This window comes from Xenopus tropicalis, chromosome 5 (genome assembly GCF_000004195.4).
Source record: "Xenopus tropicalis strain Nigerian chromosome 5, UCB_Xtro_10.0, whole genome shotgun sequence".
Taxonomy (NCBI): domain Eukaryota; kingdom Metazoa; phylum Chordata; class Amphibia; order Anura; family Pipidae; genus Xenopus; species Xenopus tropicalis.
In genome coordinates, this window is record NC_030681.2 from 32,892,854 (window position 1) to 32,905,127 (window position 12,274).

At 37.6% G+C, this 12,274-nt stretch overlaps 1 protein-coding gene across 2 annotated transcripts in view; it reads left to right on the forward strand.

Annotated features, from left to right (window-relative positions):
- Nucleotides 1–4,763, forward strand: part of wdpcp (WD repeat containing planar cell polarity effector) — a 131,760-nt gene extending 126,997 nt beyond the window's left edge. For both annotated transcript variants that reach the window (XM_002939317.5, XM_012963839.3), the window contains 2 exons: nucleotides 1,875–1,903; nucleotides 2,939–4,763. In XM_002939317.5, the coding sequence (XP_002939363.1) occupies nucleotides 1,875–1,903; nucleotides 2,939–2,989 (80 nt within the window). In that variant the 3' untranslated portion in view covers nucleotides 2,990–4,763. The remainder of the gene's footprint in view (nucleotides 1–1,874; nucleotides 1,904–2,938) is intronic.
- The last annotated feature ends 7,511 nt before the right edge of the window (nucleotides 4,764–12,274 follow it).

Below are 12,274 nucleotides of genomic sequence, written 5' to 3' on the forward strand. Positions count from 1 at the left end.
TATTTTTTTCAACCCAAGTTAACTATGTAATTAAAAGGTAATAACAAGCTAAAGTATTATGCTGTAACTCATGTTATTTTATAATGATCTTGAGTGAAAAAAGAGCCCATAGTTCATGACATCATTGACAAGAATTAGTCTATTAGCATTACACCGTATCCCATAAATGTTACAGCATGTAAGTAATGATAGGTTGCTCTAACCATGTTGCAATTACAAACTAAGTGAAGTATATATATTACCACCAGTGCCCCACCCTATCGAAAAGTATATTTTATGAAATTAGAGGGTGCTATAATAATTGAGCAAAAGGGTGTGGCCTTCATCCAGCAGTCTTCCCAACTGAAAAATATTGAATTAAGTATCCTTTAAAGATGGTACACCCCATTTCAAGTGGCCTACACCCTATAGTCCACAGTTGTACCCGCTGTAAAAAAGAAGCTCTGAATAAGATGGAGACTGCATTCTGAGCACAAAGAACATACATGTAGAATGAGTCCATGGTTCTCCAAGTTGATACAAATAATAAGACCCGGACTGGCAATCTGTGGATTCTGGCAAATGCCAGAGGGGCTGCTGTAAGATGTCATAGACAGTCAGTATTTATTGGGCTGGTGGGGGCTGTTTGGGCCTCTGTGTACTTGAAATGCCTGGGCTTATTTTGACTCCCAGTCACAGGTAAGCTCTATAAAATACAATGGGAATCTGCATAGGTTATCTGTTATGTAACCTGTGCTGTGTCCTTTCTCCTTTTTTCAATTTTAATAGCTGTGCCCTTGGCCACAGCAGCTTATTTATATACTATAATAGTGTTCCTGAAGCAAACACACAACTTTTACCAGTGCAGGGCAACACTACATAATATACTTGTTATTTTGATACACTTTCATTTTTTGGTGTTACTGTTGCTTTAAGGCGTTGCTCTCCTGCACCCCAAAATTACAAAAGAATAGTGTTTGGATTTGAGAAAACACAACAGTTTTAGAAAAAGTATTCAAAATAGCAATTAATGTGAACAGAGCGGTATATGTTCTGTTTAGTGAAGCTGTTAATCAGCCCTGGATGTTGTGGAACAGGAGAGAGAGGCTGTTGTTGGGACATGCGGCCATATAGTGCCTCTGTATGAAACATTCTACTTTATTTAAGGGAACCGGTGTCATCATGCATGTATGAAATATAAGAAGCAAGTTTTCCTGGGATATATCCACATATGCTCTGCCAACCTTCTTTTAATTAATTTAAATGGTTGGGGCCTGACCTTTATTTCAAACAAAGCAACGTCAACTGCCGTGTTGGGTGAGTTTGAGAAGGGCTTGCCTTAACAGGAGATCTCCATGCGGATGTAATGTACTGGAATTTCTGCTCTTGCGTTAAAAATTCTACAGTGGCATTCTCAGAATCCACTCCCTCCATGACCAACCCTAACCAAGCAAAACCCTTCCCCGTCAGTCTCCAGCCTGACACATATTTCTCTGTTGAGCAATGCAGTTGGCATATTAGCAAACCAAATGGAGCTCTAAATATCTACAGGCATTCCGTGAAGTGACATGAAATAATACAATGTAACTCGATACCCAGGAGTCTGTAGCTAGGTGTTTCCTACTATAAAATAAATGTGTGTATGTGTATGTATGACTTGTGTCAACCCAACTTACAGATCAGTTTTAATTCTGCCTTTTTTCCTGGTGTTTATTTGTAATCTAAATGGCTGCACGTTAGGTAAGCACCTAAACAGAATGTAGATCCTCCTGGATCTGAAGGTATAATGTGGGGATGCATGTGAAGAGGATATCTGTACCATAATGTGTGTTAAGGTAAAGTTTGCTTTTTACTGTTACAATAATCTAATTTTTTTTTTTAATTTCTTTTTAAAGGATGTTCTGAAGAAGATTTTGCTGAAGAGGTAAGGTAGTATTTATCCAGATATCCAGAGATATCAGATTTAGTTGCATTGCAGCATGTGTAGTCACTGTCTTAGGGCTGTTTGAAGGCAAAATGCTCCATCTCCTTAAAAATGGGATATATATGTGTACGGTTAGCCCTTATGTGTAAAATACAGATTCCTTCCAATGGAAGCAGGCCAAGTGCTATCTGCTGTAAGCTCAAATGGCAATAAACTTGGAGCTCACAGCCATCACATGTGTTCCTAGGTCCCTAGCTTGATAAGGAAATGGGCTGAGAGATGCTTTGATAAATTGACTGATAATTGAAAGGGAGAACTTGGGCTACAGGCACTGAAGGAGAAAGTGTCACAGATACATAAATAGAAGTACAAACATTTACTGACACAAGAGGGGAATAAATAAGAGTAAATGCTCTGACAGGAAAGGGATAAGCATGGAATAAATTAACTGAGACGATTTATTGTATTTGCAGACTTACCATAGATGGTCATTAAAAAAAAATATATTCTGATTCCAAAATGTTTGTTGCCTTTAAAACTGAGATTTTTCACTCGCATATATATACAAACGCATATGGTTCTAAATTCATTTTTCATAAATAGGAAAATGTTTACACAAGGAATACAGAATATAAGGGCTGATACAGTGGCAAGAGGATCAGGGGCTGAATTAATTACAAATAAACTTACACCACCCTTCATCAGGCATCACCTGTATTATACAGGTTTGTTTCAGTATTTTAGTACCCAGAGTGACAGAACATTTTACAAACATAACAGGGCAATTAAAGTGATTCTAGTGCAAAAATTACTACACTGTGTCAGAGGAAAAGGCCCATTATTTTTATATGAATATATGTAAGCAAAGCTGTTCTGAACACAATTTACTAAACCATACGCACCAGATGAATTTTCTTGACATGCTGCATCCATTGTGAGATTATTATATGTTTTAATTCAGATGAGCAGAGTAGCAATATCATAATGCTATGAACATATTTTGCCATTTTATTTAAAGAGTAATTTGTCTTGCAGAATTCTGAAAGAAGCAGTTCCTTGAAAGTGGTACATTTCGGCTTAGTGTAACTCGGTGCAATACTTGAAATGGCAAGCTGATGATCCATAACTTGGAATTCAGAGGAGAGCATTTGGAACAAGAGAGGCTGGCATTTGCCATTGTCCATATAATGGCAGGCTTGATTCTATTCGGACACATGCTACATTATGGATTTCGTTTGGAGTTCATAAATGTTTAGTTATTTTTCTTAAGAAAATGTATGAGAAAATATGATTTTATAAGCATATAATTAATATTTTTAGGTTTAACTGTCCCTTTAGACTAATCAATACGGATGTTTGTAAGTGAATGCTGGGGAAGGCTAGGATCTGCTGTAGATATTACATGATCCCTCCAGACACATGGATTCTGGGTGTAAGGAAGAATGGATGGGAAAATAACCGTGTAGGGCTTTGAACATGGCATGTCTGTGTGTGCCAGGCTCACTCAGTATTTTAAGGATTCCAGCACTGCTGGGTTTTGCAAGCTCAGCATCTCCAAATGGCAGTTTGCAGTAGTCCGTAAAATAGTGATTGGTGCCAAAAAAAACTAAAAATACACATTACACCTTAAAACAAGTTCTTAGCCAAACATATAAATCCATTAGACATTGGGCACTCATGGTAGGAAGAGAATAAGAATTGAAACCATGTGTCCATGCATTTATTATGCTGCGTATGAACATTGCAGTATGGTGTTGGTGCTATTATGGATTGTGGTGGTTTAATGTGGACCAGTATTTGATATCTCAACACTATTGCCATTCAAGTTCATCTATGGCAACAATATATCCATCTGTAATGTGAGGAAAGCATAGTTAATTATGTGTGCTGTTCTTACTATTTGCTGTATATATGTTATTGCTGCATAATTCCCTGCAGTGTATGCCAAGGATATTTTTAATACAAGGGTGCCAGGTAAGTAAGCGTAATTCTAATTTTCTAATACGTTGTGTTGAGGCTGCACACGTTGCAAGCCTAATGCAATATATTTCCTTAATAGTTCTGGCACCCTTCCCACGCTTGGACCTTGATATTATACTCTGCATATTGCACTGCAAAATGAAAATGCTGATGTAACAAAAATATTCATTAGCATTTCACTGTGTTACAAATAAAGTCCCCAGAAGAAAGATAAGATATTTTGCATTTCCTGCAAATTATATCTCTGTTCTAGCAAGCCACCCTTGTAATGCAGATTTGACTTCCACTTAAGTCAGTCAAAGGCGTTCTATTGAGATACTAGATGATAACATCTTCCTTTAGAATACCTCCATGAAAGAGCCTGCTTTCACAGGCAGAAGCGTTTTGCTAAGAAAGCTCTCAATTTTCATAATCTTGAACTATAATCTTGCTCAAATAACCATTATTTTTCTTTTAAGAAACATATAAAGTGCGTTTATCCACCATTCCAATTTGATCTTATTATGGGGACCCAACAGAAATTATGCATTAGCATTAGCCTTTTCTGCCTGTGTCTGTAGCGCCAGAAAGACTTCATAAAATTTCCCAATTGGAACAGTTTCCTTTATGTTGTTGTATATTTCTCAATTCTGTGTAATATTTAATGGAGAATCTAAATCTCATTGTAAGAAATACATTCTGTGCTCTGTACCTCTTCCAGGCTGGTACTTAGTAATGAAAGCAATGAAAGAACATTGTGAAAATGCAAGCCTCTTTATATTCATTATATGACACTCTCTTGTATGTCAATGAAATCAGAGACCAACTCCTGATTTAATTATTTATACCTCCTACAATACACTGTCCAGCAACACAATAAAAAGAGGATAGTCTAACCATTTGTCTAGCTCCAATAGAGAGCACTGTGGTCCCTTTAATATATATTTATTTTTCAGTCTGTCTTTTGGATTTGAATGTTTAATTCTTTTAGCTGACAAAAATCTTTACTGGATTAGAGAACTGACTTTTTAAGAACAAGACATTAGTAACAATATATGTGATAGGAAACAATGAAACCATAAGATTTCACTTTAACAAAGCTAATCATTGTGTTATAGGAAGTGCACTCTCTATACGTGGTACTGGTATGGGATCCGTTATTCAGAAATCCATTTTCCAGAAAGCTCTGAATTACAGAAAGGCCTTCTCCCATAGAGTCCATTTTAATCCAATGACTCAAACTTTTAAAAATAATTTCCTTTTTCTCTGTATATATAATATAGTACAGGTATAAGACCCGTAGGGACCATTCTGGATAAGGGGTCTTTCCATTATTTGGATCTTCAAACCTTAAGTCTACTAAAAAATCAATAAAACATTAATTAAACTTAATAGAATTGTTTGCCCCCAATAAGGATTAATTATATCTTAGTTGGGATCATATACAAGGTACTGTTTTATTATTACAGAGAAAAAGGAAATCAGTTTTAAAAATCAAAAAGTATTTGATTGCAATGGAGTCTATGGGAGACAGGCTTTCCATAATTTGAAAGCTTTTTTAATGGGTTTCCGGATAATGGATCCCATACCTGTACCTTGTACTTGATCCTAAAATATAATTAATCCTTTTTGGTGACAAAAAATTATATTGGCTTTAAATTATTGTTTATAATAATTCTTTAGTAGAGGAGATCCAAATTACAAAAAGATCCCTTATCCAGAAAACCCCAGATCCCAAGCATTCTGGATAACAGCTTACATTCCTGTACATATAACAAAAGTATATTCTTCTATTCAGCAGCACAATTTACCCATATTTACTTTGTGTAATTGTAGGTAAATAAATTAGCAAGTGCGCTTTGCCATCTTACATAGCATTCATTTTTTATGTATAATATTTGTTGTGTTTGGGATAGTTTTATACAATTATAGTCATGTAAACCAGGAATCGTGCAGAACACAATACATCATGTGAGTCTGATGGCAATATCAATACGCAGTCAGAAATATTTCCCTTTTTATCATATTTCTTAATTTGCACTAATTTATCCTCTCTCGATTGCAACAAATATGGCTTTACATTTCTTAAATGTTGCCTTCTGTCACATGGTCAGGTTGTTCTGAATTCCAGCCATGGTTGTGTCAGTAACAAGTCATATCCTGGTGTCATGATAATCCCTCGCACAGGCTGTGATCTGTAATCCTTCACTATTATATTATATTCTATTTATCCTGCATTTTAAGAGGATTTTGGTTTACACAAACACAGAAAGTGTCATTTTAAGTGTAACTCAATGAAATTTCTTAGACAACTGCTGTAAATATTCTGTTTGTATCAGGTCTAGCGCAGTGCTTTGGGAAATGAAACAAATAGTGGATAGGTCTCACATGTAGAAAAAATATGACAATTTTGAGACCAAAATGTTAATAGGATTTGGAACAAAGAGAATGTGACATTAAAAAGCTGTTTGGTGTAAAGTTTGCTAGAAGGAAAAAGTAACGTCCATCTGTTGGATGTGGGTAAGGGCTGTAAGTACAGGGTGTGGCTGCATCCAGGGCCCCATGGGATAAAGTCATAACAGACAATGCGGAAGCTATTAAGGGGCAGTGATTAATGGCTATGGGCATAGAGGTGGAGGGTTAAACTGGGAGGATTTCCATTTAAACCAATTTTTGAACTAATTAATCACTTGTAATTTTAATTGATCTTATTGCCACATTTTAAATAAAGTGTATATATAATTCCTCAAATACAAGATATCATCATTTTAGTTTGTTTAATTTGCTTGCCCAAGTTTATATGTACAGGTATGGAACCTGTTATACAGAATCCTGTGTGGATAAGGGGTCTTTCCACAGTTTGGAACTTCATACCTTAAGTCTTCTAAGAAATCATTTAAACATTAAATAAACCCAATAGGATAGTTTGCCTCCAATAAGGATACATTATATCTTGGCTAGATACAAGTACAAGCTACTGTCTTAGTATTTGATTAAAATGGAGTCTATGTGAGATGGCCTTTCTTTGTCCAAAAAGCGAATAAAAACTATTGGGTGGTGTGCCTATTGCCCCTTCTGCTTGGATTTCCCTTTGGAATATGGTAACCCTAACAAGTTGTCTTTAAAATGTTTTTTTTTAATCTTTTTATACTGACTGGTGTAAAATAAACCCACAGAGTTATGTATACGTGTATCGTTTAGCAATCTGTGCCAAAGACATGTGAGATGCAGCTGGGATTCACCATCTATTAATTCGATAGCAAGTGCAATAGAATGTTCTATTCATGTCGATAAGGAATACAACTGCCGAGGAAAGTGAGTACCGGGCTGCATTCATTGTCAGAACAGCGTGAGTACAAAGTAGCAAACAATGTAGTAGAAGTGTCGCTTTCACTATTTGATCTTATTGTTGTAGTAAGACCAAGCAGATGAGGGAGTCTTTTTGCTGCCCTTGGAAACATCCCTGACTGAAAAATAAAGTTATGGGATTTTTTCTTTGGAATTATTTACAAGTATCTGTAAACTGAGAACATAACAGAGTAACATGCATCATGGTAAAATCATCGTTTGTAAACACATCATATGACTGATGTTTGCAGTGATGATGAATCTACACAGCTTTATGCAAAGAAAAAATGACATTCCAACATTTGTTAAAGAGCCCCACACAACACAGAAACCCCTAAAGAACCTATTGCTGTAATCTGTTCCTTCAAATATTATGAATAAATACCATTTTCATATGAAATCCAGCTTCTCTTCCTGCATCTTTTGAAATCCTGGCAGGGGAGCAGGGACTAAAACATTGATGTTACAAATTGTAACAAGTTTTCCACAGCTTACAGACAGCATACATGAACTACATAACCCACAATGCATTGCACTGTGATGTTCCTTTCCTTATTGACATCACTTGTACAGGGAATTGTGGGATTTGGAGGATACTGGCTGAAGGCAGATGAGAGCTGACTCTACATTTAGCAGGGAGAAGAGAATGAGGAAGGGCTGTCATGGTTTGTCTTGTTGCTACTGGGAGTAGAGGGAGAGAGCATATATACTTTATTTTATTTATTATGGAAAAAGAGAGAAATATATCAGAAGGCGAGTGAGAGAAAGACCTCTCATACTTATGATTCGCTATGATTCCTCACTGAGAAAGGGCTGTGTGGTCCCAAAACATTTTATCAATTGTTACATTACTTCAGAACCTTGGAATAAAGTTGGGATCACACTGTTTGCTGCAATAATAGAAGTATTGGCTTTATTACAATACATAGGGGTTGTTCACCTTTAAATTAACTTTTAGTATGATGTAGAGGATGCTATTATGAGATAATTGGGCCTAAACAGAAAGATAAGTAACAATAACATTTTAGCCTTGCAGAGCAATAATCTTTTGGTTGCTGGGGTCAGTGACCCCATTAGAAAGTTGGAAAGAGTCAGAAGAGGAAGGCAAATAATTCAAAAAGTTGCTAAGATAAGCCATCCTTTAACATACTAAAAGTTAACCTGAAGGTGAACCACCCATTTAAAATAAATGGCTAGTAAACAGATGCAGGTATAGTATCCCCTATTTGAAAACCGCTTTTTTAGAAAGCTCTGAATTATGGAAGTGCCATCCCCCATAGCGCCATCAATGATAACTATGATTCCCAAGGCATTTGTATCAGAAAAATAATCCTGATACCAACTGGTCAACTTGATTAACCTCACAACAGCATGAACAATGGCACTAAGCCTGAGTAAGATCATGAGGATCATGGATATAAATCACTGCTGAGATTCCAGCTTTGGATACCCCTCCCTGTGATCTATACATAGATGTGAAGCTCTGGAAAGATGGTGCAAAGTGGTTTGCTGGACCACCGTTACATTTGGCTTACTAGCAGGGCTGTTTAACTAGAGGCTTATGGGTGAGATGTGGCCCTTTATTAGGGATGCACCGAATCCACCATTTTCAGATTCGACTGGATTCTTCATAAAAGATTTGGTCAAATACCAAACTGGATCCTAATTTGCATATGTAAATTAGGATACGGGAGGATTAAAGAAAAATGTTCAATTTCCGTGTTTATGTGACAAAACGTCACGTGGTTTTAAGGATTCAGATTCAGTTCGGCCGGGAGCATGGATTGGGCCCAATCCCAAACTGAATCCTGGATTTGGTGCATCCCTTTGGGTTATTATGGCTTCCAGTCTTCTCAAAGGTTACACAGCCTTCACTATATGCCATTATCAATTTTAATGAGCCCAGCGCTCCAACATCCTGTATTAGAAATAGGCAAAATAATGTAATATACATAAAATTGGAAATTCAGAGAAAAGGTATAAAATAATAGATACAAAAGAATAAATGCAGCAGACAGGAGGAGGAGGGGGGAATGAGAAATGTACTGCACAACAGGCTAGTGGCGCAAAGTGGAGGAAAATACAGAAAGTGAGCTATATTGAGAATCAATCCACGGTCCAATGGGATTTTCAAATGATTTGTAAAGAACATCAGCAAACATGTCTGTCCAATCCAGTCCCACGTTACATAATCCAATACGCATACGTTCAGTTCCAATGTTTTCATAAGTCATCCATTATGGGGGCCTTAGGGAATGTGTACTCCTAAAAGCAGTGTCTCCTAAAAGAAAGGATCAAGCAGATCATAAATATAAAGATCCACCTGGGCAGCTGCTGCCACAATTCAGCCCCCCCTGGACCCCCCCGGCACTGTAAAGGTAAGTGGGGGGGGGGGCAGCATTATGAGAGCCGCCTCAGGCAGCATTAGGTCTGAATACGTCCCTGAGATCCACTTAGTTAGTCAAGTCCCTAAACAAGTGGATTTTTGTCTCATTTGGCCACCTACATGCTGGGCCAAACCAAGCTGATTTGATGATCTTATCAGGCTGAGGGATCATAATGTCCTATGCAGGCCTGTGAGGGGAGAACCACACCAATGTGCAGATGCAGTCTGAGGGCCTAATGGAATTTCCAGCCAGATATACGTGGGAGGGAGTTGGGGAAGGCCCATACTCTGAGCTGTCAACTGAAGGGGCCAAATCGGCATCTAAAATCTGACCGGAATTATTTGCTATAACAGTATTTCCTATAAGCTATTTTCTATCACTGTCTATGGTCCAACTGTGTTTATTCTTATTTGCTGGTTATTTCCATTAATGGGCTGTCTCGCTTTGCTGCCAGTATGTGTATGCAGTTACTGAACTGATTATATGGGATATTCTGCTTAAAATTAAGTTTTAGTATGACAGGAACATTCTAAGAAAATTTTTAGCTGGTTTTAATTTTTTTTTTGTTGTTTTTGATTTATTTTTGTTGTTTTGTGCTTCTGGTCTTTGGTTGTTAGGGTCCTTCTACCTTGGCAACCAGGCAGTGGTTCGAATGGTAGACTGCAAAATAAATATGAGGGGGTAAATAGGACAATAAGTAGTAAAACAGTTTAACAATAAAGATATTCCCATTTATTAGCATTTTCTTGACAGGAAAGTTCTTATTAACGTTCACATGTATCAAACTCCTTTGACTTTTTCAGTATGTCAGTTTGTTAGACTTTACCGATTGCTTTTCTTTAGGTTTTATAGTCCCCTGGCAACTGTGGACCTTCTGTACCTTGATTCATGCAATGGGTTTCTACAACCCCATTTCCAAAAAAAAATTGTGACACTGTGTAAAAAAAAAATGCAAGTCATTTAACCCCTATATTTAATCCCAAACACTACAGAGACAACATATCAAAAGTTAAAACTGAATATCTGACTAGAGCAAATACTTATATTATGTAACACATCGGCCCATATTTTCAGTAACAATTTATGATCTCCTGAATCTGTTACATACAGTATATACAGTATAACCTTTTAATCTCCTCTTATAATATTTTACTGTTTGCAAAGAGTTCCCCCACAATGTTTATGTTGGTTCCTTCCGGGTACTGAGGTTTTCTATCACATAACAAAATCATACAGACTGACTCTAGTGTGTGATAGTGATGCTAATATGTGATACTGGCACTCACCATAATAAACTTCAATGTTTTTGGCTAAGACCCTTTATAAAAGTGCACATTTCTAGGTGCGCGTATGTTACTCACCCAGGGCACCCTGATCCCCCTGCCACCGAGCAGAAGGGCAATGGATGCTAAAGGCACAGAACCATGTGTCCCAAGCTTTATCTACAGTGATACCTAGTGGTGGGAAGGAAGAAATATTCATTGAAACACAGATCAGCCAAGTGGAAAGATAAACAGATACTACAATATGCAAAGGGCACAGAAAGGTTTCAAGAAACAAAACAAGTCGGGCAGCGCGGCATCATATTTGTAAAGAACATCAGCAAACACGTCAGTCCAGTTCAGTCCCGTGTTACATAATCCTTGTTTTACTCCAACAGTTTGGCAGGGGTAAATATGCCTATGTTCCAATGTTCTCATTAATCTTCCTTTATGGGGGCCTGAGGGAATGGACAAAAATCCCACAAAAAATGTGTACCTAGAAGGTGCAAGTGCCTCCTAAAGAAATGTAACACATTAAGGGCATATTTGTTACAGTCTATAAAGCTGGCCATTCATGGGGAGATTTCAGCGGCTGATTCAGCAGCGTATCTGCCCCTGTATGGGCACCCCCGACTGATATCTGGCCTAAAATTGTCCAGATCTTGATTGGGCAGGTTTGATTTTCCCATTGGATTGGGGACTGCTTCAGCTCGTTGATGGCCCATATACGCGCCATAGGGCCAAACGATCAAATTAGCCCAATATCTCCATTTTAGGTGGGCATATTGGGAGTAGATGCCTTCATTTAATTCAGAGCTATGGGGATTTAGGGAACTCAGTTGCTCTCTGAATATGATATTTTATTGTTTACATCCAATCTCAGGTGAAATTCTTTACACCAACAGGCCAGCTTTAGGGTGATTCAGGGCATCTCGTCACCTAAGCAATTTCCAGCTTAGTAGGAAACAAAATGCTCAGAATCCCTTCCCCATTCATCTCTATGGCAATCCCATGAGTGCAGGATAGCATAGCGGCTGCCCCGTGACAATCTGAAAAGCAGTGTTCAAAGTCAGTGGTGCCTTTATTAGGCCAGCTTGTAGTGTGCTCTCAGGAGCAAATTCTTCATAGTCCTGATTTGTCTGCAAAATGAGTTAAACTAAACATATACCACAGTGAGCTTTAGTCACATTCATTCTCCATCACCAATACTGGGCATGTGGTACTCACGCTAACTTGATGTGAGCCTACTAAATCTGTCCTCATACAAAACAATTACATTTTTTTATATTGTTGGCAAAATATATAACTTTGGTTCACTCCTGAATATGATCTCTTATGGTGTCATCAGATTTCCTCTCTTTTCTACAACTGTCACACTTGCAGGTCTGCAGTTTCCAGCCTTAAACTGTGTTCCT